Here is a 26083-nt window from a genome sequence, read left to right as displayed (position 1 = left end):
GAAGGTTCGCCAGCTGCCAGAGCCTGCTCTGCCCTCACCTAGAGCAGGCTGAAGTGCTGGGGAGTCCCCCCTGCCGCCGGGAGGGCAGCCCTCCACCAGGACTAACGGGAATTAATGTGCACATACCCCCGTGCCCTCCCAGGGGTCCCCTGTGGGACTGAGTCTCCAGTGTCCAGAGCAGTCACCTGCTTGATAGCACATCCTTGGGTGCCTTCTTTTTTTTAAATGTTATTTTAAAAACTTAATTAGTTAATTAATTTATTTTTGGCTGCGTTGGGTCTTCCTTGCTGCGGGCGGGCTTTTTCTAGTTGCGTCGAGCGGGGGCTACTCTTCGTTGCGGTGCGCGGCCTTCTCATTGCGGTGGCTTCTCTTGTTGTGGAGCACGGGCTCTGGGCGCGCGGGATTCAGTAGTTGTGGCTCGCGGGCTCCACGGCATGTATGATCTTCCTGGACCAGGGCTCGAACCAGCGTCCCCTGCATCGGCAGGAGGATTCTTAACCACCGCGCCACTATGGAAGTGCATGGGTGCCTTCTTTCTCTCCGTGGTCTCTCTTTCCCACTGTCCTACCAGAGTGTCCTGGGATCTGGTCCCAAACGAATTACTTGCTCTAGAATCTTTGTCTGAGGATCTACTTCTGGGGAATATAAGAGTGGATTTGGGGGGAAGTCTTCAATATCCGGTGTCCCCTAGGTCTGTGTGATTCCTCTTCTTGGCCATCCTTACCAGGAGGAGGATAGGCAGCTGCCTGAGGGATGTATGTGGCTTTGAGCTGTGGATAAGTGGGGTGGGGAGGTGCATGTGTGAACAAGTGGGTGGGGCCCCATCCAGCTCTACCCTCCTGACTCCAGCCCTAGTTTCCTCATCTGTCAACCGAGTGAAATGGGCTAGAGGTAAGGTCTATCAGCATTAATGTTCTACATCTTGAAGAAGAGAAAGTGTAGCTGAAAGGTCCCAAGGTACCCCTGTGTAAGTGAAATAATACAAAAACCAAAAAGAAAAAAAAGAAAGGGAGAAGAAGGAAGTGGAGGAGGACAATGGTGACAAGAGGAGGAGGAGAGAAGAAAAAGCAAAGAAAGAATAAGAGAAAAGCACCAACTTTCGTGAAGAGCTTTATTTCATTGGAACGGGAGCGACAGATGGTAGCGAGCTCACAAAGAGAACAAATAAGCAGTTTTCTACCCAGGTTCCCGGTATGCAGTCCAACACTGGCATATTGATGTGGTGAGCGTAAAGCGAGGGTTCGTGGTTATGACCAAGATGAACAAATGCTCCCTCAATTGATGGCAAACACTGCAAAGTTCATTACTGTTATCACTTCCACCAACTCCCAAGAATAGAGACACCCACACTGAACACTTCTGGATCTCAAAGTTCTTTTGCAGACAAAGAAACCTCTCCCATTATTTAAAGATAATAAACATGCGGAAAGCTATCAGAGGAAAAAAGACGCCTACGCGTAAACTACTTGAAATGAGAGGAAGTTGCATAAGTAAAAAAAGTTCTGTTTTTTTTTAACCTTGAGAAATAAAACCTATGGACCTAATGTTTCCCTAAAAATGTATGTTCTAAGAGCAATCACACCCTGCTTGCTATAATGAACGGGATTGGAATCAAGCATTGCTTGTCCCTTGGTGTAATTTCCCCATAAAATGGCGGAAGGACATGGGATTACAACGCCAACCCCCCATGCTTTATTTTCCCTTAGTCATAGAGAGAGTCTGGGGGAAAATATTCAAGAGTTTCATCAAGTTTTCCAAGTCTCTGTCCTAATCCTTTCATATTTGAACGATTCTTTTTGGAAGGATTATGGGGCCTGTGTCATCATCCTTGTCTCATTTTCTTCCTCAACTGTGAGATCCTCATGTATTAACGTCTTCGTGACTGGGGTGTGAACAATTCTCCAACACATGAGCTTCATGAAATCTGCATTTTTATGGGATGGTAGAACGTCCAACAAATACCCATAAACTGGACACAGGGGCTGAGGTAATGGGTGGGAAAAGATGCTATTGTTAAGTAGGGAAAGTTGTATGGGCGGGGGAGGCCAGTTTATTCAAGTGCTCTGCTCATTAGTGAATATTGGTGCTTTGGGAACTTTGCCACCCTGTGCAAACTGCTAACAGCAGGGGCTTGGATAATGAATACTGGATGCAGATCAACGAGGACCCCTGGCTCCATCATTACATGATACCCTCTTTCTGGCACTTAAAAGAAGCACATCATCATTCTTCTTTCTTGAAGGCTTATTGTGACATGGTGATTTTGCAGAGACAAAAAAGCACACCTGAAACATGCAGCAAGTGTTGCTAATTTGCAAAAAAAGTTACTGAGTTATGCTTCTTCATAGAACGGCATGTGCTGATGGGACACAGACACCGAAGGACTGTCTTAAACTCCTGCTATAGAGAAATGTGTTGGGATCTTGAAAACTGTACCATTCATTTGGTTATCATTTACCAACCTATAACTTCACATTGTTTGTTGTCTTGACACATATTTACATTTCATAGTGCTAATTAATATTCACATGTTGATGTATTTTCTCGACACCCTCACCCCTGTATCACCATCACCAAAGAAACATATACCAGAAGAATCAGTTTGGACAGACAGGTTTAGGAGTCTGTTAGAGATGATCATTGACAGACATGAATAACAAAATAAAACTGAAAAGACTGCTATCGGAGTTTGAAGAAGAGAAGATAATGTCCACCTGGTGAAATCAGGGAAGACTTCTTGCAGGAGGTGACATCGAATATATACTTGTAGAACAAAAATGACATGCAGTTTCAAAACTGGGGGATGGTGTGGCATGAACAGAGATGAGGAAGGGCATTCCAGCCAGGAGGAACAGCACATGAGGAAGCACTTGAATGAGGTATGACTCTGAGGCACAATAAGCAGTGGTTCAGTTCTGTTCCAAGTGTGGATGGGTTAAAGCCAGCCAGAAACGGGAAATGACCATGCAAGGTGGGCCTTGCAGGCAAGAGACGAGGGCAAGGGGAGGTTCACGAAGTTTAATCAATGTGAAAATGGATTTGAGGAAGAGAGGAAAAAGAGCAGAAAGATGGGATGAGGAGCCTCTGGTAGTTCAGGTGCCCAAGAGTGAAGGTCTGCGTTGGACGGTGTCAGTGGACTTGGAAAGGAAAGGACAGATACAAGAAATGCTGTGATGGAAGAATCGATCAGATTTGACAATGGGCTGGACGTGGAGAGTCTGCCATGAGGTTGAGGCTTAAATTGTGAGCGACAGAAACCAAGGGTTGCACTCAATGCACCTGAAGAACTCGGGTGGGAGGGTGTGATGGCTGACTTTACATGTAGCTTGACTGGGTCACAAGTACCCAGTTAGTTGGTTAAACATTATTTTGGGCCATGAACGTGAGGGTGTTTCCGGATGAGACTCCCCCATTGTGGGTCGGTGCCTGGGCCTGAAGAGAATAAAAGGCTGAGGAAGAAAGAATTCTTTCTCTCTGCCTGTCTTCGGGCTAGGACGTTGGTCTCCTGCCTTCAGACTTGGACTCAGATTGGAACTTACATCAATAGCTCTTGGGGTTCTCAGGCCTTTGGACCTGAGTGTCCTACACCATCAGCTCTCCTGGGGCCTCCAGCTTGCTGACTCACCCTGCAGTTCTTGGACTTCTCAGCCTCCGTAATAGTGTGAGCTGATTCCTTATGGTAAGTCATATACATATATATTTTTGCATATTTATCTGTTTATATATATGCATCTGTTCTCCAGAGAACCCAGACTAATACTAATAGTCAATGGGTAGAGTCTAGTTCAAGGTTAAGACCTTGATTTGGAGGCTGTCCCAGAGGACCCAGGTTGGAAAGGTCTGGCAGCCCATTTGCAAACTAAGTCCTGAGGATGCGAGAAAAGTCAAGGCCAGGGATGGAGAGTGCGGTGCCCAGCAGAGGAAGCTGAGGTCCCGAGACCAGATGAGTCTGTCCCATATGAGGGGGATGGGACTAAGGGCAGCTCTGAGGGGGTAGGATGTACCCACTGGGGTGAGAGAAGTGAGGATTCTGGGGGAAGAAGGCATTTTGCAGAGCAGAGCAGGTGAAGAGGATGCCCGGTGGGAAGAGCTCACTGGATTTGTGTCCAGGAGGAGATGTTTGAGGAGCTTGAAGGGAGTGGGGGCAGGAGAACACACATGTCACAGGTCATAGGCTCTGCAAGAATATCTCCGAGTTGACTCATCTTTCTGGTGGCTTCCTTGAAGATAACTGTCTGGACCCAGGCAGCATGTCCCTCTCTCCTTCGTGCATACGCATCTCTTTGTTAATTCAGGAAGGGCCCAGAGGGGCAGCAGAGGGGCAGGACCAACAGGTGGACCAGGTATAAAGCCCAGCTTGGCCACACACAACGGAATGGCTGGGGGGGCTGGGCTCAAAGCGTGGCTGCGCGATTCCATTCATAGCGGGACAGTAACTACTAGCCATGTGCGTGGGCAAGGCACACGGCCACCCCCTGCCCCACTGGGCATCGGCCCACCCGACCCCCTGGTCGTTCTTCTGTGGTTCATGACCCTCCCGGGCTTTCTTCTCTCTACACCCTCAGTCCTACATGCTCGGTGCCCCTTTGATCTCCCTCCCACACGTGAGGGGTGCACACATGCCCTCTCTATATGTTTATGGACAGAGAGGAGTGTAGTTAGCACCTTTCCTTGGGCTCTAAAAATTCACTCATCAGAGTCTGATGAATACCATTTGCCAAGCAGTCATTCACATTCAAATTTAGTGAGAGGTCTTGGAGCTTTATTGGAGCTTGAAATCCCCTACAGTTAAATGGGTGTTTCTGCATTTCAGCACCAAATAATTTTTAAATACTCTGAGCCATGGAATAAAAAATAAAATCAATACCAATTGCCATTACTTCTACGGACACTGAAGCAATCTCTGCCAGAATCATCCCTGCTGTAAGAAGCTCAGTTAAATGATACAAGTCGCCCTACCCCATACTGGGAGCTCTAAGGCCTCAGCAAGCAGTACCTAAAACAAGACAAGTCCACACACACACACACACACACACACACACACACACACAGGTGAGCAGCGCATTCATGAGGAACCCAAGCTGGCAGTCACTCTTCCCTGCACCCCAGAACCACGTTCAGTTGAGGAGTCTGTTAGCACGGGGCTCCCGGCACAATGCCACAGGCCTGCTTTATCTCAGGACATCGAAGTGTAAGGCTGCCTAGTTCGGATGACTTTCCTTTGCTGAGTTGCTAACTGGGGCCAAATAGCAAGTCTGGGTGAGGGGCGTCATGAGGCCTCACCCAAAGGTGACTCCAGGCTTTAGAAATGACTACTCCCAGCCCAGGGGTGCGAGCTGGGTGTCAGAACTGGTTTCAGAAAGTGGGCACAGCTGGTCAGAACCAGGAGGTCCAGGGAGGGGCAGTCTCTTCTTCTGAGTTCTATGGAATCTCTAGCTGCTGCTTCCAGCTGTCATCGAATGGAGGAGCTGGAACAAAAGCAGCCCAATAGGTAGAATTTCTGTTTTCCTTTCAAAGCTCTTAAGTTGTACTGTTTTATTTTGGTTTGGCAAGTTCAACAGACTGATTTGTGGGGAAAACTGAAGCTTTAACAATTTGGTGGTTGTAACTTGCCAGGAAGATGTGGAAAAATCAGGTCACTAAACAGAGACTCTGCAGGTAGGTATCAGAAAGCCCATGCTGTAAAGAATGTCTCCCCCAAAGAAGACGGCATGTATGATGGCTCTGGATGAGCAAATCTGACAATAATGTGAATGGCAGGCTGTGGGGTTGAACCTTCATCTCTTAATGGCAGTGAATATAAATTGCTGCAAATCCTAAGAATCAGATGACGACAGCTTCCGAAACTCATACATTGCTATGAAATTCTAGCAGCAAGGCTTCATTTCATAGGAAGGAAGGAAGGAAGGAAGGGAGGGAGGGAGGGAGGGAGGGAGGGAGGGAGGGAAGGAAGGAGGGAGGGAGGGAGGGAGGGAGAAAGAGAAAGAAAGGAAGGAAGGAAGGGAGGGAGGAAGGAAGGGAGGGAGGAAGGAAGGAAGGAAGGGAGAATGGGTGGGGGGAGGGAAAGCAGGAAAGAAGGAAGGAAGGAAGGAAGGAATGGGAAGAGAGAAGAAAAGAAAGCAAAGAAAAGACCTCTTTTGTGGAGAAAGTTTAGTAGAAGTGCTAATTGGAAACAGACTATTTAAGCTGTGGACTAAAGTGATTTTAAAAAATTATAAGAGAGAGACATAGAAATAAACATGGTGAAAAAGTCTTTAAACATCAGCCAGCTGTGGCTGAACTGGGTGAGTACAGAGCTTTAATTAAATCTGATCAATCAAGCACTTCACACAAATTGTGACATCATCCTCTTGCTCATTCCATGCTATCTCAGGGTTCCTAAAATCTAGGACCACTTCAGGACTGAGATGAAGTCAATGAGGTCTGTTGCTTTTTCCTGATACTGCTTGCCTGTCTAAAGTCTGATGCCACAGGCAGCTATGCAGGGAGGTAAGAGCATGGATTTGTCCGTGAAACGGATGTGGGCATGACTCCTTGCACTGTCATTTGCTGGAAATCCCTGATGTCTGCTTTGTCATTTGTCAAATGGGGGTAACTTTTACTGTATTAGTTACCCACTGCTGTGTAACAAATTACCCCGCAATTTAGCAACTTAACACAATAAACATTATCTCACAGAGTTTGTGAGCGTTTGGAATTTGGAAGCGGGGTTGTTCTGGCTCACGGTCTCACAGGAGCTGGAAGAGCTGCTTCTACGGTAGCTCAGTCTCACGGCAGGTAAGTTTGTGCCATTGGCAGGAGGCTCAGTTTCTCTCCAGGTAGACCTCTCCACAGGCTTGCCTGAGTGTCCTCACAACATGGCAAGTGGCCCAAGAGAGAAAGGGATGCAGAAGCTCTAGTGCCATAGTTTTACGGCCCAGCTCAGATGACACACACTGCCTTTTCCACAATACACTACTGGCTACATGGATGATCTCTGTTCAGTGTGGGAAGGGAACCGAAAGGCCTGAACACCAGGAGCCTGGGGTCAATGGAACACCATCTTGGGGACTGCCTACCACCTTTGTCAAATGTCTTCATTTCCAAACTGGACTAAATTTACCCTGATGTTACTACAAGGAATAAATAAAGAAATGCATGAGCAGTGCCTTGTTCTCAATAAAGGCTGCCCCCTTGCAGTAGGATTTGGGGCAACTCTACTCTGGGGGACACTCAGCTTAGGCACCATGGACAGAGTCTGGGAAGCAGAGGAAGCACAGCTTTAACAGAAATCTGACAAATTACAACTCAGAAGAGGTGGCTACTTAACCGTGGAAGGTGGACCAACAAAGTGCCCCCCCCCGTGGACAAATATCCCAACCTGCTGTTGGTAATAAACCTCCTGACGGCCCAACCAAATTCCAATATTTCTGCACCCAAACTGGACTTCCCGATTTAACTCTTGAACCTGGAAATACCATAAACCTTGTTCAGACCAAGTGTTCTGATGCGGGCGAGGGAGTGGAGGAGAACGGGCCCCCGAGTTGGGGAGGCAATCACTAGAGCCGGGGACCAGCTGATCAAGATGCTCACCAGGAAAATGGTAAGGCTGAGAATTCGAAGGAAAAGCGGATAAGACTGGGACTAAGACAGTGAGGAGAAGACGGCCAAGGTTAATGTATTCAACATCTTTCAGGAATGGAACAGAGGCTGAGGGGGTGGGAGGGGCACTGAATGGAGGTCACGGAGCTCGCGAGGGATGGCGGGGAGAGGAACGTCGGGGGAAGCAATTCCTCAGAGCCAGCAACTGGGGATTTTGAGCCAACCCTCCTCCACTGCCCCCAGCATCCACGGCTGTGGTGGAGACTCACACCTGGGTGATGTTAGCAAGGTCCGCACATGGCATCTAACACCTGGAGAGATCTCGGGTATCACCCGAATTTCCGATTCCTTTCCGCTGTCTGTGACGTCTCCCCAGGGAAAGTGCCCCTAATTATTTCCCTAGAACACGGTCCTGATCGCAAGCAAACCCTTCACCAGGTCTCAGGAGCCCATGCCAGGCCCGCCTGGCCCCTAGGTCTTCCTTCCCCCCGGGCCCCTGCTCTCCAGCAGCACTGGCTTTCCCCTCACCTGCCTGGAATGTTCTAGATCATCACGTGGCTCCTCCCTCATACCAGTCAGGTCTCAGCCCCAGCGTGGCCTTGTACCATCTGCCGTGGCTCCACTGCAGCCCCCTCGCTCCCTGCTGGTCACTAACGTTACCCTATTTTACTATCGTCAGACTACTTCTGTCTGAAATTACCTTGCTGATGTATTGGGTCCTTGTCCTTGTTTACCATCGGTCTTCCCTCCACTAGACTATAGTCACCAGGAGAACTCAGGGCCCTGTGCTGCCACCATCACCTCCCCAAACGCTGGAACTACCACTCAGGAAATACGCATTGATGGAGTAAATCACTAGACCACGTTGGTGCTGTCGGGGCTTGTAAAGACCTCTGCTGCCCTTCAAAGAATAACAGCCACTGGAGTCCCAGGCCTTCCTTGGAAACCCTTATACAGACCTGGAGCGATGGGGTTCAGTGCAGACCCAGAAATGACAGAGGCAAAGGCTGGATGTTTCTCTCTGCACCAGGCTCTGCGGACAGGGCACCGAGGAAGCTGGAGCCGGCACCCCAGGAAGTCACAGCAGTACAGCAGTTTTTTTTGTTTTGTTTTTTGTTTTTTTGCGGTACGCGGGCCTCTCACAGTTGTGGCTTCTCCCGTTGCGGAGCGCAGGCTCCAGACGCGCAGGCTCAGCGGCCATGGCTCACGGGCCCAGCCGCTCCGCGGCATGTGGGATCTTCCCAGACCGGGGCACGAACCCGTGTCCCATGCATCAGCAGGCAGACTCTCAACCACTGCGCCACCAGGGAAGCCCATCACAGCCGTTTTTTCGGATCGTATGCACGCATGGCTCCAAGGCCGTGCCAGAACCCTTGGTTCCAAAACAAACAAGCAATTTAATGAATAAAAAACTAAAAAAAGAACGGAAGGGAAAACGTGGACCCAAACTCTGCAAGCTCCAGGAAACTTCTTTCTTCTGATGGCTCAAGGACTTCCTCCTCTCAAACAACAGCTAAGTGGTTTGACAACAGCCAACCTACTGGGCAAACAGGTGTTCAGACCCCCAAAGGATTTGGTCACAGATACGAAGTCATTTTGAACTATTTATGGAGTCTATTGATTCCATCTCTGATGGAGCTTGCTTGATACATGAGCACCAAAAGCCTGCAAACGACCTCAGAAATATCCACTATGGACCCCGCTTCCACACTCTTCCTTTCTTTGGAAACAGAGAGACATCAGGGACCCTGAAGTTGGAGAAGTAAAAAGTCTGCACAAACCATCATCCCCCGCTGAGCAGCCTGGCCAGTCCGTGGGCAGATGCTGCGTGGTGGCCAGGAACACACAGACCAAAACCCCACAGAATTTCAGCCCAGGATTGGGAGGAGGTGAACTTAGCCCCAGCCCTGGACCAACTGGGGCCAGAGACCTGATTATTTGTAAGGCCTCTTTTCCTTCTAAATTACACTTGGCGTCTGTCCAGGTGGAGCTGGCGGGGGCTGGAGATTGGAGCCGGGGGCAGGGAGAGGCAGAGAGGAGAGGGCGGAAGGTGACCCACCGCTGAGGTAAGAGCAACAGAGTTCCTGTCCCCGCTCTGTTCACAGCTTTGTGGGGAAGGCACTGAGGCTTTCTCTCAGGAAGGCTCACGGGGGCCTTAGAGGCAGTGCAAGAGACGCCAAAAAGGAAAGCAAACACTTCACCGGGGACATGCCTGACCTTTGCCTCCCTTACATGAGTGAAAACCCATCTAGCTGTCCCCTCAATCTTTCCTCCTCGTCCCTGAAACAGAGTTGATTCCCTTAATAAAGAGAGAATGGAGAACTAGGGCAGGGCGGGCTGGACACATCTCTCAGGGCAATGCCAGCCAACATGGGACAATGGAGGGCTCGCCCTCCGCCGCTTCATGCTAGGGAAGCTCACGGGGCTGGGTTGGTTTTAGAAGCTGATGATAGAAAGAGCCTTAAAATCCATCTAGTCCTCCGCCACATCCAGGACCCTCCATAATCAGGGCACGTATAAACGTCGTTCAGAAAAGAGTCTCAGTTTCCAAAGGGAGACATCCTCTTGTTTCTCACGTGAAAATACCCACGCTCCCCCGGGTCACCCGTCTCAGCACTTTCTGTAACAGGTTCTAAAACAAAAAGTTTCAAGGATGCCCTGGACATGCCCTGTACCTCTAGACCAGACAGAAGAGGTGTCTGACAATCTAGGACACCCTCTTCCTCCAATCATGAGACAAGTTCTATGACCTTCCATGGGAGCTGGGGAGGCGGTGCTCTGCATTGTTTTGCTCTGCTGGTTTACAGAGTCCCATAGAGATTAAGGACACAAATTCTAGAACAAGCCTGCCTGGTTCTGAGTTCCAACTCTCCTATTCCTGGCTGTGTGGTCTGGGGCAAGTTCCCCCACCTCCCTGTCTGGGCTCTGTTTTCTCGTCTATAAAATGAAGAAAACCAGTATCTACACCATGGTAGATATAAGTATTAACACAAGTTAATTAAAGTTAATTAAAACAAGTTAATACATATAATCTTGTATCAACTCAGCTGAGATCCCAATAAAGATTAGCTATTAATCTGAAAACTGTCTTTACTTTAAAATAAAAGTAAATAGAAAAATAGAGAGGGGGCAGAAGAAAGTTGTATATTGTTAAAAAAAAAAGGGGGGGGAGGAAGCAAAGATGCCATGGGATGCTGGGATACCTGTTTTTAGAAGCTGCATGTTGCAGTGACCAAAGGTAGAGCAAGAGGGGTAAGAAATAAGGTTTACAGTATGATGACCAAGATCTTAAAATGATTAAAGCCAAGGGTCTAATGTTATCTGACGGCTGACCTAGCCCTTGAATCTCCCAGCTGCTGGCTACCATATTGAGTACCCTAATTCTAACAACTGTAGCCATAGCTTGATCTTGGAAAAATAATCACAAACAAATAAAGCCAACGAGGCTGTTTTGTTTCCCGTCTCCGGGGGAGTGGCACTCATGTATTCCCACTACAAGAAAGGAAGAGTTCCCCTCGTTGCCATGGAAAGAGCGTCCCCTGGGGTTGAGTCAGGGGAGCGAGAGCCCCAGGCCCACCGCCGCCGCTCCATCTCACTTTGCCTGTAAAAGCCAGACGTTTGGTACATGAGCTCACCTGTTACCCCGGATGGTCCGCACACTATCTGGAAAGGTTAATGACTATTGTTTCTTTCTCTTGGAGATTCAGGTTGAGGAGGGAATAAATTCTTACTTCACATAAATGAATTGAGATTGGCCAGAATAAAAAAGAAAGGACCAGAAAAGTATTTTGTTATATTTTTTAAAAGCCCCCAAAAACAAAAGAACAAAATTTTCCTTGGTCACCTCCCCTGCTTCTCCGAGTTCCTATTGCCTGATGAATTCGCGGGTAGTGCTATGGCTCGTCAGGAACTCAGAGAGCCTGGACAACCCCATACGGTACCGCAGCCTAGTGTGATCTGATGACATATCCCTGCTTTATCTGGACCGAGGTTGGGCGGGGGGAGGGGTGGGGGAAGGGGGCCATGGAGATTATGATGGGTCAAGACACACCAGGTTACCTGCCGTGGATTTCAACTGTTCTGATCCGGCTTTACCATATGCAAAATCACAACTACGAGCTCCTAGGTGCCAACTGTAAATTCACAAAGGCTGGTTGGCAGGAGACGGGCAGTGCTGTCCAGAACTCAGGTATCCCTGTGTCTGGGATCCTGGAAGGAGCTAATGAGGTCCTTCCCCACAAGTGACACCAACAGGAGAGAGCTGGGGGGCTGCTCGGTAAGGCTGAGCCAGGCTCTTGGTGACAGAAGCCACCCAGCCAAGTGGCCAGTGAGTAACCGATGGCCAACCAAACTTTCAATTGAAAACAATCTCAGTGTGTTTCAGTGACCCTACCATGTTTCTGGATCTGACACACCACGGGAGCCTTCAGAATATGTTAGATAAAGGGCTGTCTATTCTCTGTAAACGAACTCTCCAAATTTCTCATGACCAGTTTGTTCGCATTTGTAGAGTCAGGACCCATGTATTTCGCTCAGGACAAAAATCCCAGAATCTTCCCTGATTTATTTCATTCGATCACCCCCATTTCCAATCCACCAGCAAATCCTCTTGGTGTCGCCTCCAAAAATATTCTAAATCCAGCAACCACTTCTTATATTTACTGCCCAGATTTCAACTCACGCCTCACCACTGGTTTCCCCGCTACCATCTTGTCACCATTGGGTTCCTTTCTCCACTGAGTAGTTGGAGCGAACTTTCCCAGACGATAAATCAGTTAATGTTGCTCTACAGCTTAGAGCCCTCCGACAGCTTCCCACAGCACCCGAACGCCCACCATGATCTGTCCCTGCCAGAGCTCTCGCCCAGCCACACCCCTTCCCCCTTCTTCACTAGGCTCCAAGCTGGCCTTTTCTCTGACCCTCAAACACACCGTGCTTGTTCCTGTCTGAACACCCAACTAGTCCTTCCACCTGGAACTCTCTTTCCCAGGTCTCCATACGGTACAGCCTTCGTGATTTGGGGTTCCTTTGCGACACTTTCCCTGACCACCTCCCTAAAGCTGCCCCTCCCCTTCCCCTGCAGTTCCCCCATCCCATTGCCGAATGCCTTTCCTTCAAGGTCTCTTCTTCATACTATTATGTGATCATTTATTGGTTTCCACACTCTTCGTCTGTGTCCCCAATCGATCTGTTTCAAGACTGTGTCTCAAGTTCTGTTTCAATCCACTGTTTCAATCCACCTGGTCTTTGGGGCACCTGATGGCAAGTTGTGACATGCACCCACACATCTTCTAAGGCCCCAGGCACTGGTCAAATAGCTCCTGGGAGTGTTTGTGTCCAGCTGTGGGGCACCGTGAACTCTCTCTCTGATCCAGACAACAACCCTCCCCTTCTCTGGTATCAAGGGTATCGCATCACTTAGTAAACGCATCAAAGATTGACCGTGTGCTCCCCATATGCGGGCAATGCTCTCGGCACTGCAGACAGAGTGGGAGCCGGTGGAGGCAGGCTGAGCTCTCAGGGAGTTCACGGCCTGGTGCCGCGATTATCTCCCTCACTTCTGCAGCCTCCTCACGCATCCCACCATTGCCGGCGGCTGGGGGTGGTCGGTGCACACACCTCTTCCTGCTGCCCTTGGCATTGCTCTTTCCTCTCTCTAGCCTGTGCGGTTAGCCCACCAGCCTTTTACAGCATCCCAGGGGCAATGGCAGTCTATCTGCTTGGCCGGCCGGTTTCCTCTGCTCAAAGAGGAACTCAGATGTTTGAAACAGTGGCTGGAACCAGAGTCTTTCAAAAATAATTTAATTTTATTTGGTGCCATTTTCTTTATGGAGTGGAATTTAGTAGTATTTTCTCACTCCATTACACTATCAACGCTCGCAGAGATACCTTCCCTGGAAATCCTTTATAAATCAATATCTCTCTTCCCACCCACCCTCTATAATCCTTACTTTTTTAAAATTTTTCTTCACAGCACTGACCACCCCCGGACACATATACCCTCTCCCTATTCACTATCCCACTATCTCAGACTCTATCCCTCTCTCCATCCATCCACCCACCCAGCCATCCAACCATCCACCCACCCACCCATCTACCTACCCATCCACTCATCCACCCATCCACCCACTCATTCACCCATCCATCATTCCTGTTGGATATTCAACAACCCACAGCCTGCTCCAACTCTGTCCTTTCTTCACTGGTGTCTCACCAGGACCTAGAACAGTGCCTGGTACACAGCAGGCTTTCAGAAAACATTTGTTGAATCAATGAATAGACTTACTGCCCAAAGAAGAAGTACAATAAACATTTCCCCCAGAACACGATCCATGGATTACTACCATGGGTTTAAATTCACAGATGACGACATGAAGAAACAAACCACCTTGATTTAATATTATTATGCAAAAACAGGCTTGTGATTCTAGGTACTGGATAGCCACAGGCCTCAGGGGCCGGTCGTACCCAAAGCGTGAAACGTGGTCTGTTCTGTCATGGCCCCTGCAGTGCCCTGTGAGGGTGGGGTGGCAGGAGGGGAGATGGGGACTCCGGGGGACACCGGGCTATGGGAAGAGACGCAGCAGCCTTCCTCAACCTCTGCACATGCACAGTCACCACTTGCTAAAATCTGGTCCCTTCTATTTTGGAAGCTTCCCAGTGACTTTCCACCTGGGATGGAGTTAGAAGGCCCTGATTGGAATTCTTCACCTTCCCTAGTTCTGCAGGCTCTGCCTGTGAATTAAGGGCATGTGTGCTGGGGCGGTTGGTCTCTGTGCCCAGGCTGGGGGTGCCTGGGGTCACCTGGAAGTTTCAGGGAGCTCAGGGGTGGATTGTGGGGCCCAAGATGCCAGACCCACCAGAACGGAAGTTCAGCAGATGCCACACATGCTACCTTGGGGTGAAGGAGGCATTTGATGGCCCACCTTCCCCTTTTCACCGGGTCACGCCCTTCTGCTTCCTTGGCGAGGCGGGTTTTACTGGGATGGGAAGGTGCTGAGCTGTGAATGGGGAGGATGGCCGTGGTATGGAGGGAGCTTAACGTAGGAGACCTCTGGTCCAGATCTACTGGCGGAGCTGGTCTGGAGGGGGATCTTCCCATTGCTGTGCTTTTAGGAACCCTACAGCCCTAAAAGCCTCCCAACTTAACGGTTCTACGACTGGCAGTTTACTTGGCCTCTCAGAGCCTCAGTTTCCTCTTTTGTAAAAACACTGTCCTCCTCAGAGAGTTCTTGTGAGGACCAAAGGGGTTGATATGTATAAAGTTGTGAGAATAGTGCCAGACTGACGACTAGGGATGCTTGTTAAAGAGAAACAATTAAAAACAAGCACCCGCCAGCCAGATAGGCTTCTATCCCCGCTCCACTCCCTCTTCAGCCCCCGGTTCAGCTGTTCGTGGGGTGGGGGTCTGGCTATAACCAGAGGCAGCATTGGGGGTGTGGCGTCTGCCTGGGCATGATCATGACAAGAAAATGACATTTGTGCCCTAAAGATGGACTTTCCTCTTGGAGTGGCGCTCAGCTGGGACGGCTGTAAGGTTCTGGGCTCCTTGTACATCAAAAACCCTCACCAGCACCGAGGGCAGCATCTCCAAGGATCTAGACGGTGACCTGAAACTCTATCCCCTTCGCTCATTTTCGAGGAGCAACGTGAGACTTAATTACATGGAAGGAAGGTTCATCCCCAGCCACAGAGACTCCTGCTGTCCTCCTCATGTTCTGGAAGGATGCATCTCAGGTCTCGTTACTGCTACACCCTTTGCGGGACGAAAGGGAAATGACCTCTCCATTTTCTCCCACACAACTGAAGGGCGCCATTTCAGAGGACCTCTCTTGCAAACCCAAATGCATCCAACAAAACTAACAAAACATTGCCACGATCACTTTAAAGCATTTGTAACAGCCCTAGTCTTTGCTGATTTGGAGGTGGAAATGAATTGGATAGAATGTCTCAGAAGGGTAGTTGAGTGTCATGGTACAGACACTGCTGGACCACAGAATGAGAGGGTGAAAACTCCCCTTAAAAATGGGAAAAGATTTGAACAGACTCTTGCCAAACAAAATATATGCATGGCAAGTAAGCGCATGAAAAGATGGTCAACATCATGACTCATCAGGGAAATGCAAGTTAAAACCACAACGAGGTGCCACGCATGCTCCACTAGAATGGTTAAAATTAAAACAACTTGATAATACCAAGTGCTGATCATGATGCAGAGCGGCTGGAATACACATATTTTCGGTGGGAATACAAAAGGGCTTTAGCCACTTTGAAAAACTGTTGGTGGTTTCTTATAAACATACTCACCATATGACCCAGCAATCCCACTCCTGCATTATTTACCCCAAAGAAATTAAAGCATATGTCCACACAACGACCTGTGACGGATCTATATGTATTTGATCATTTATGTTACACCAGCCAGTGAGGAACACAGCCAGTGAGGCAGCACATGATACTGCACAGGCTTTGTTCTGTAGTCATTTATCTGCTTTCTATGATAACCAGGGACCAAAAGCTATATAACTGAGGTGGAACCAATCATATCCTTACCTCTGGGGAGAAGGAGGAAATGGGTGGGTGGTTCTTGAGTGATCTAAGCCAACTGGGTAACTCTAGTTCCCGTGCCACAGTGACTGTTTCAGGGATGGTCAGGTGGCCTGAGTTGGCCCAGTCAGATTTTTGTTTGATGATGCCAGGTGAGGGATGAAGGGTGGGGAGATATTCTCCTCCTTCCTGGTCAGTGTGAAATATGAGGCCTGAAACTGCTACAGCCCCGCCCCCTCCTTTTGCGCCATGAAGGAAAACATGTATGAGGAAGGGAACAGAGGAGGTTAGTGACAAGAGAATCACAGAAAATGGTGCTGGAGTCTTGATCAAACCATGCCTGATGTCCATTTTCTTCTGTATTTTTCAGACACTAATAAATTTCCATCATTTAAGAGGACAAGTTAGATTCGGGGATTTTTTTGTTACCTGAAACCAAAAACCTCTTACCTAATCTAGATGTGGGATCTTATCTCCAGAGATCATTTCAAGGAAGTAGGACAAACCAGGAAAAAGTACTGTGAGCCAAAGTCAAAGCGAGCGCAGAGATCTGGGATGAGGATGCAGAGGCCATCGAGATGGAGCCCCACAGAGCTGTGGGTGACCTTAAAGGAACCCTGGGCCAGGAACAACAGCATATATCAGGGAATGATCAGGTGTGGGGCTCTGTCAGGACCTGGCCTTGTGGGGGACCGGCCAGGGAAAAGACACCAGGGAACAGTGAGGGAGACGGCCTCAGGCAGACAGCCATTCATAGGATGGGGGCATCAAGAGGGGACCATTTATGCTGCCTGGGCCAACTGCCCAAGGAGGGCTGCCTCTTGCCCAAGGTCAAGCTTGGTCTGAGAATTGAGCAGAGCTAAGCCTGCAGATGGGGTTCAAGCAGGTACAGGTGCTCTTCTGATTCAGTTGGTCTGGACTAGGGCAGGGGATCTGCTTTCAACAAGGTCCTCCTGAGGCAGGCGGCGTACAGATGACACTGGGAGAAACTCTCTTTTTCTGGAATGTGGGAGAATCCAGTGACTGCACCAGCTGGACCTGACCCTGGCCTTGGTCTACTCCTGCATCACAAATTCTCCTCTCCGGTTCCTCACCGGATCAAATATTATAGCATCCTGCCTCCCAGGTGAGGAGGCACCAGCAGGTGCCTCCACCTGCACCTGCCCCCTTCCTTTCTCCACAGATCACTCATTCTCTTCCTTGTGCCTTCCCCACCACCCCCTCTCGTGGCGGTGGCAGGCCTCCAGCTCCTATTTTTAGGTTTGGCAACTAGTGGGGTGAGGTGTTCAGCCTCGCCTGTCCTCAGTCCCTGGTCTCTTGGGGAAACTGGATGCTTCTCAGAACTGGAACTTGACAGGTGATGTGTTTGTTGGTTTTGTCTGGGGAACAATAAGCCAGGAACCAAGGTGTACAGGTAACTGGTGTGGTCTGTGGACCTCTCACTGTGTTTCTTAGCCTGAATCCCTCATCTGTTTGGTGGAAGTGTAAGCCCAGCAGAGGACAATGCCATCTGACTACAAGAGGAGCTTCTACCTGAGCACTTGTAGGGCTGAGCGCTTCCAATTGCCCAGCTTGGGTCACCACCATCGTGCTGACATGTCTATTCTTCGTTTTGTCCCGAGTTCCTACACTCAATATTTCTAAGGAACACACACGAGCTAAGGGATAATTATAAGAACCCAATAATAACATCTGGAGGTTTTTAAGTCATAAGTTTCCCATGTGGAAAGAGAATGGATTTTATAGTCAGCAGATGTGGGCTCAAATCCAGGCTAAATTACTTCATGGTAGCCCTCTGCCCCCAGATACTCAATTCCCTGTCTGTAAATGAGGACAATACTATCTTAAAAGTCAGGGGGTGTATTTCTACAAATATTTATAAAGCACCTAGTGTGGTGCCTGCAGTTTGGTGAAACTCAATAAATAGTAACTTATTATTTTTTAACATATATAGCATCTATCTGGTTTTTCTTATTTTTTCCATTTCTCTGCTGAAATTACCCATCCTCACTAAGTCTTCCCACCTTTCCCTATTTAAGATAGATGGTAGACAGTTTAATTTCGTTTCTGCCAATTCTTGTATCTGGATCATCTGTGGTTTACTTCTGTTGCTGTTCTCCCTTGGTTATAAGTTTGTTCCTGCCTCTTCACAGGTCCTGTAATTTATTGTTGTATCCTGGAAATTATGTATGGAAGAGTGAGAACTGAAGAATAACATAACACTGGTTCTTTTCCCTCTGGAAATGTCCAGCTCTTCTCTCTTCTGTCGACTAAAACGAGGAGGTGATTATTCACATGTCAGCCTGGGTTCAAATGTCAGCTCACCTCGGCTCAGCCCAATGGCATCCAGCTTCCTACGGAAGGGCCAGTTTCACAGTTCTTACCAGGGTTTGGTCTGGCATTCCAAATTCCCAATTCCCTTTGGGTGCCTCAATTTCAGGTCTCAGGAGAAGGTGGGAGATGGGGCGGATGGAATGATGTCTTTCTGTTCGTCGGCCCTGCATTCACTTCCATTTTTTTTTTTTTTCTCAACAGATCTGGGGTGGGTGGATCAAAGCGTTATTGTCCTGGATCGTCTTTCAGACTCCAGCGCATCCGACCTCTCTCCACCCTTAATGATGCTCGGCTGACCTGTCTCCACCCAGTGAAGTTCTGGGTCCTGCTGCTCCCCTGCATCCAGACCCACCAGAGCTCACAGCTCACGTACAATGGGCTCCTCTCTCTGGAAATCAGTTCATCCAGCCTTTCTTGTCTCCACTGTTCCTTGATACCCATATAGAAGGGTGATTTTTACATTATCCAGATTTCTCTTTGTGCTCCCATGGGAGCTCAGGTCTACTGCATCCCAAGTGGAAGCAAAAGTACCTAGAATGGCAGCTGTTATTTTGAACATGAAGGGATCTCCCTACGTGCAAGCTATCCTGGCCCTGAGCTCTTGGGAGGCAGCCTGGCACTGAGGCTTGTCTTCTCACAGGGAGCTGGAGATGAGACCCACCAGACGGTTTATGTTTGAAGGCTGAGTTTTGAGTTTGTAGCCATGCTTTATGGACCTCACTCATATCTCCCCACCTTTACCATTTCAGGTCCTTCCAACAGCCAGCCTCACATGTCCCTTTGCTTAGGGGTTTTCTCTGGACCCCAAAGTCCATCCTGCCTATGCCCAGAAAATTGGAACATTGGGGAATTCACATCCCTCAAAGGCAGTCCTTGGGTAACGATGGGGGAGGCTGGTGGATAAACACCCCTGCTCCCTCCCCCTTGGGTGAGATAACTTGGAGGCCGTGTTCTACACCATCTCCCAGTCCCCCCAGAAACAGTCAAACCAGTTGCCCACACTGGGGACTTGCTGGGAACACACTTTCCTCGGCTGCTTTTTCTTCCTTATCTCACTCCCCAACTTCCTGGCTGGTCTGTCCTGGGATCACCTTTTAGCTTAAACTACTTGAACTTGAACTTGTGGCTTAGATTCTCTTCTGGGGAAACCCAATCCAAGGCAGGTTTCCATTCAAAGGCAAACCCAGCCAAAATTAGGTGAACCTCACCAAAGAACATCAGGCACGTTTCTAGGATCCAGGAGAACTGACAAGGGGGCTCATGACAGCCTGTAATAACTGGAATATGAAAGTCCGGTATCTGGGATTCAGTTAAACTATTTACTGTCTGTCTGCGGTTATGCTTTTAAAGTTAATACACTCTGAATGGTAGGTTTAAATTCATAAGTACGTTGTTTTGCAAAACTGGCATGAAGTTCTTTCAATACAATCCCTGAGATACATTAGCAGGTTGCCTCCAGAGCTTGGGGTTCTCTCTTTGTTATTATTTTTTGCTCTTAAATAAAGAAACCTTGCAGGACCACAGCCCTGTAAATGTCTTGGCGGGATGCCAAGAATTTCTCTAGAAGCCACTTTCTAAGAAGCAATTTCCTTCTTGTCCCATAAAACCCCCCAAAGTACCTTAGGGCGAACACCAAAGCACTGGCTATGTTTGCAAACTGCAAATACAGCAGACATTTAATTACATCGAATTAATCAAAATCCTAATTGAGACAGGAACTCAAACCTTATGGCTTTATTACTTTAATTTCAGATGGGCAGCAGACTTGGTCACAAGCAGCCCTTCACGCCGGGATACATTAGAGAGAGGCCCACAGGCACTCACTGGTAATTCTCCCAGCAAATGAAAGTGTGGAGCAATGTAAATAACACTGCTAAGTGAGACCCACGACTAGATTTATTAATCAACTCAATTCCCCATATCCATCGTTCACTGTTACGTTCCTCTGCACCAACACCACTGCCCGGGAAGGCTTCTCAATAGGTAAGGCAGTGCCTGTGTCTCACAGATTTTTGTTTGCCTCCCACTGATCAGAAAACACAGAGGCAAGGACCAGTCCTCTGAGGTCGTTCTTCTACCAACTCCTCCTCCTCCTGATTCTCATTTAGATGACCTTCTCCCTGACTTTCCTGTCCCTCCTCACCAGGCATCCTGTGGCTGTTCCACTATTTCATTAAAAAGTTCTGTCAACGGCTAGGTCAAATTATTGCAGTGACCTAGGGTGGAATCTAGTGGCAGGGACCCCGGGGAACCTTATTCTTCTGAGAGCTGATCATGGTGTCTAACTTTTACTGAGCATTTACCGTGTGGGCCAGGTGTTGCTTGATGCTGAACATGTTATGTTTCATCCTTACAGCGATACTAGGAGGTAGATGCCCTTGTACCCATCCTACAGACGAGAAAACTGAGGCTTAGAGAGGTTAAGTAACTTCTCTAAGGCTCCACAGTCAGCAAATGGCAGAGTAAGGATTCAAACCCAGGCCAGTCTGATCCCCAGGCTCATGTTCTTCCCCAAACATCATTTTTCTCCCTCTGCGAAGACTTCCGAGATTCTACAAAGGTCTGAAAAAAGAGAGCTGGGTGGCCTTGGAGCTTTCTGAGTGGACACAGGACAAGGCAAGTCAGAAGGGAGGGTCAGCCCCCAGAGTCATCCCATGGGCTGCTCCTAACACCACCGTGGTGGTTGGTGTTTCTCTCCACAATCACGTGAAATGAGCTTGGCAAAGACCTTCCCGGGGTGTGTGTGGGGGGTGAACTGACTGATACCAGAACTTGCTAAAGTTCAAGAAGCAATGTGTCTTTTCTGTTCTAACCAAGCCAGTGATTACCCTCATTGCTAATAACTTATGAAACACAAACGCATTCAACCCACCTCCTATGTAATTAGTTGCGTGGTATTTACTCGGCACTTTCCAGCCAGTTGTTTCATTTCTTTACGTTATTTCTCCCCCTTTGGGCCTGACTTTGCATCAGGCTTCGGGTACAAATGACTAATGAACTGTGACAGCACTAATACTCATACTGCTAATGGTGACGATTCTAATTAAGACAGAGCTGACAGCCACAGGCTCTGCAGAATGTGACTTTATCTCTGGGAGGCAATGAGAGGGCGGCCGGCACAGGTGAGAACCAGCAAGTGGGGATGGCCCCGAAGGCAAAGACGGACACTCATTTTTTGCGATACTAACCACATTTATAAGAGATCTAAAAAAATGCCACATCGTGGGTCCACAAAATCTAAGACAAGAGATAACTGACTGAAAGGATGAAGAAAGAAAATGTTCATTCTTGCAAGTTGGGCGGAACTCAATCCCCGCGTATGGACCCAGCTGCCCAGCATACACCTGTGGGCTCTGGAGCCGACCCCTGACAAGATCAAGGTGTCCCCTCTGCCTGTTGCCCAGAAGCATCGAACCCACCAAGCAATTCAGATAAATCAGTCGGCATAAAGAAGACAGACAGGAGTGAAAAGCAGGTGATGCGGAGGGCAGTGGTGCCAGGGCGCGGCCGGCATTATAGACTCTGGAGTCTGCCTGAGAGTTGGGTCGAGCTGGGTGCCCCTGGCGAGCTGACCACACAACGAGGGGCCTGGAAAAGGATGTGGGAGAAGGTTTGCAGGAGCTTCCTTAGCCCTGCAAACCAACCAGCCGCTTCTAGCCGGACCCTGAATCCTACCTCCACAGCCAGGAGGCTGGTGGGGTCACCCGGTGCCTCAATACTGCACGTTGGGGACCCTCATGGGCTAGTGACTAGAAGTCGCTTTTCCTGGAAGATACAGAGTCCCGGCTGTTTGGGCAGAGAGCTCAGGACTGTGTTTCTGAGTAATCTCCCTACGAAGAAACTAGGGCATCAGAGCTGGCCAGGGTGGCCGCAGACCCCCCCACGGCAACGCTGCGGATGCCCAGCAGCCTCATTACTTGGGTGACTTCGGGTGTCTTCCCAAGACTTTCCAAGACAGACACCAGATGGACACGGGCCCCACGACATCCCCTGGCAGTGGAGTAGTCTCTGTAGATAAAAGGCAGGCACGCAAAGCCCCCCATGACCTGCAAAGTAAGCTAAAGTGGACACAGAAGTCAAATGCTTGATCGTTGTCGAAAAAGAGAGAACTCGCCCCAAACTGTGACAAGTGCAAACTGTTTTTAGCAGAAAAAGAAAATCTGTCATTTCCTCTCTCTCTCTCTCTCTCTCCCTCTCATTTACTCTGTTTCCATTCCTAAGACTATTTTTACATCATTCTGGTTCAGTTCAGTAACATATCAAAATGAGGGTGACACGTTCAGATTCGCAGGCTGGTTACTTATTCACATGGATCCGCGCACTCCACAATCCATCGTCACGGAGCCCAAATCATGGTGCCCGTGTTTCCAGTCCCGGCTGGGCCAGCCTCCTGGGGTGTGAGACCCCATGTCACCCCGCCCGAGGCCTCTGGCCCCCACGTGGGTGAGCTCCAGGGAGACAGGCCCCTGACTCACCTCCACGCCGCCCCTCCCCCTCCCCATGCCGCGTTCTGCCGCCAGTCTTACCTGCCCGGCGAAGAGCCCGCAGACACCAATGATGCACAGGATGTTGAACACCGCGGAGCCCACGATGGTCCCCACTCCCACGTCACCCTTGGTGATGAAGACGCCTGAAACACAGACCAACATCGGCCGGCTGCTGGAGCGGGCTGCACCCAAGGCGGGTGCAGGGGAGCTTTTGTAAGCACTACACTGTTCTCAGGATCTACAGGAAACAGCAGGGGGTTGGAGAGAGCTTGCTAATGTCTGTTGGGCCCTCTGTCCCACAGGACCATTGGTACTGGTTCTGGGACCCCGTGATGCAAAGCAAAAGCATCACTTTAATAAAACAGTAACAGCAACCCCAGCGGGTGGGAGGCTGGTGTTCTGCCCCTTGGGGTCTCAGGGTTCTCGTTTCCAGAGGCCCTGTCCTTCAGGGAGGGCAGGGCTGAGACGTTCCCCAGGTGGGCACCTACCTATGACCGATGTGAACAGCTCTGGAGCTGAACTGCCTGCTGCCATGAACGTGGCCCCAGCCACATCCTCGCTGAGGTGCAGGCGCTGCAGAGGAGCAAAGGCACAGGTGAGTCGGGATTCTCCTGGAACGGAGGTGACTGTGACTCCCCAGGTCCCAAGCTCAGTCCATCCTCAGCCTCCCCTTCTTCCCCACCTCGGCCTCTCCGCACCCCCCCCCCCGTCCCCCCTGGGCCACACCTCCTCTCTGGGGCAATATCAGGGAGGGGGCTACATGTTCCCTCCAATTAAAGGCTCTGACAAGATCCAGGGATCCCAAGCCAAATGCCCCCGGGGCTGCACAGATAATGGGGGGATGGGCACGGGCCATGTGAGGCAAGTGGGACTTCACCTCTTTTTTAAAAGCTCAGTGCCCTCTGTGTTGCCAAGTATCCCTATTTAAAGAGACCCCCCAATACACATTTTTACATAAAACATTCTGATGTTTTTCATTACTATGCTGATGATCTTGGGCTGCATCAGGATCCTGGTAAGCAGTTTTAGAGCCTTGAGTCTAGGAGGCTATGGAGGCTTTTGGGAGTGGGGAGGGTCACCGTCCTGAAACCCACCCCCATTCTCAATGCAGTCTTGAATCCTGGGGTAGGGGGAGTATGGGGGGTGGTGAGAATGAGTAGAAAGAGATGATGAGCCCCACCAAGATAAGCTACACCATGAACTGTCCAGGTTACCCCGTTGGTTGACCAGAAAGGTGATCTGCAAGAAGACACGTGACACTGAGGCTGGGTAGTGTGGGGAGCTTTTCTGCATCCAGTCCTGAAGCAGAAAGGAAGCTACTGGCTGTCAGGAAATAGGCAGCTCCCTCCGGGCAGCACAGCTAAGAGTCCCTGGCCCTCTTCCCAGCGGCACCACAGATGCACTTCCTTGATCAGCCATGGAGGGGCAGCACGGCTTCGGCGAAGGCCACCAGCTCGAATGACCATGAAGAGGCTGCCGACGGAGCCCTACTGAGCATTTTCACCTGGAAACCTGGTTCCCTTGATCTTGACTGAAAAGCTAAACGTTGCATGTGGTTCTGAGGAGACCCTAAGATGGAGGTGCTGATACCTCAAGGTGAAAGGTGTGGCTGTGAGCGGAGCCGGGCATCCTGTCTCACCGGGCAGGTACCCTAACAGCGCTCACGCTCCGTGGTTGGTTTGTCCTTTCCCTGCTGTGTCCGCTCCAGCTCGGGCATTAGCTGTGGACTCCACAGCCGGGCTGATCGCCTGTTCCTCTCGCTCCTTCGTTCACTCACTTTGCCTCTTCCTCCTTCACCTCCCCTCCCCTTTCACCCCTCATTCACTTTGGCCCCGGCCACCTGGCACTGGGTGCCTAGAGTCACCAGCTGGGGGGTCTTCCTGCCTCAGGACGCTTTCCATCAATAGGAACAGTCCTCAGAAGCTTTCCCGGCTCCCTCCTGATGCCCCAGCCTGGAGTCCTCAGGGCTCCCCACACGCAGGCACGCTGAGTCCTGCCCCGGGTTCTCCTGGCTTGCTTCTCCTACTGAGACTCTTCTCGGCTTAAATATCCGTCTTTGTAAGACGTTGCCACTGACACCGCTGCTCCCATCCTGCCCCTGCACAAGCCCTTCCCCGATCCCCAGGCCCAGTGACTCTCTCCCCTCCTCTTCCCTCTGCATCTCCAGCTCCAGCGCTTCACCTGCCCCTGTGCCTCACTCTGGAGCTGCCCCGCGTCCCACGGCCCCGCGATGGCAAGGCCCACGCTGTGTGTCACCTTGATTCCTCCCCAAGGGCTGTGCTCACAGGTGCTATGGGTCTCCTCAATGGAGGAGAACACGTTCTGACAACTGTATGTACATTTCCAGCACGAGGTCTCAACGTTGCTATTAACAAAACGTGTGGGACAGAGAGTAGTTCGCTTCACATGAGGAGTAAACTGCCAAATGGTGGATTTCAGAGATCACAGATGACCCTGATTACAGATGCTTCCGTGCTTTCTCCTCTTCTCCATCAGGCGACCTTGATCTCACGTTCAATCACTTTGGACGAAAGGCTTCCACACTGGCCGGCGTCCATCTCAGAGACCAGATCACTGATTTTCCTTTCCCACTTCCCAACTCCACTCCTGGGGCCTCTCCACGGTTGCTGTGGCATGATTCTCTTTTACTGCTTTAAGTACACAAAACTAACAGACTTCAGAATGTGGAAGAAACTGCTTCAGCTAGCAGTATTCAAAGTGTGTCTTCCAGACCAGCAGTCTCCACATCACCTGGGAACTTATTAGAAATGCTACTTCTGTTCCCCACTGTCCCCCAAGACCCAGTGAATCAGACACCGGGGGGAAGGGAGGGAAGAAAAGGAGAGTCAGCCCAGGCTGAAGGCTACGTGAAGGAGCAGGCGTTCTGGATGGACAGGAAGTGCATCTGGGGAAGAGACCCCTTCTGTAAATGGGATTCTGAATTAAAAATAAAATAAAACAGAAAGCTTCCAGATAAAGCAAACTACATTTCAAACCAGAAAAAGAGATGAAAGAAGCAAGAGAATGAAAGAGTTCTAGATATGCTAAGTGTTTTCAGATGAAAGGGGTGTAACTTGGTGTTCAGCCTGGCGTTCACCGGGCTGATTTCCTGGTCTCTGTGGCCAGTTCTTTCA

At 49.7% G+C, this 26083-nt stretch overlaps 1 protein-coding gene across 2 annotated transcripts in view; it reads right to left on the bottom strand.

Moving 5' to 3' along the window:
- The window catches only part of SLC24A3 (solute carrier family 24 member 3), a 467486-nt gene that overhangs the window by 102842 nt on the left and 338561 nt on the right, over positions 1–26083 (bottom strand). For both annotated transcript variants that reach the window (XM_059038845.2, XM_067012544.1), the window contains exons 5-6: positions 23438–23522; positions 22989–23092 (exon numbers count right to left, since the gene is read on the bottom strand). In XM_059038845.2, the coding sequence (XP_058894828.1) occupies positions 22989–23092; positions 23438–23522 (189 nt within the window). The remainder of the gene's footprint in view (positions 1–22988; positions 23093–23437; positions 23523–26083) is intronic.

Source organism: Kogia breviceps, chromosome 14 (assembly GCF_026419965.1).
Source record: "Kogia breviceps isolate mKogBre1 chromosome 14, mKogBre1 haplotype 1, whole genome shotgun sequence".
Taxonomy (NCBI): domain Eukaryota; kingdom Metazoa; phylum Chordata; class Mammalia; order Artiodactyla; family Physeteridae; genus Kogia; species Kogia breviceps.
This window is presented reverse-complemented; position numbering and strand designations above follow the sequence as displayed.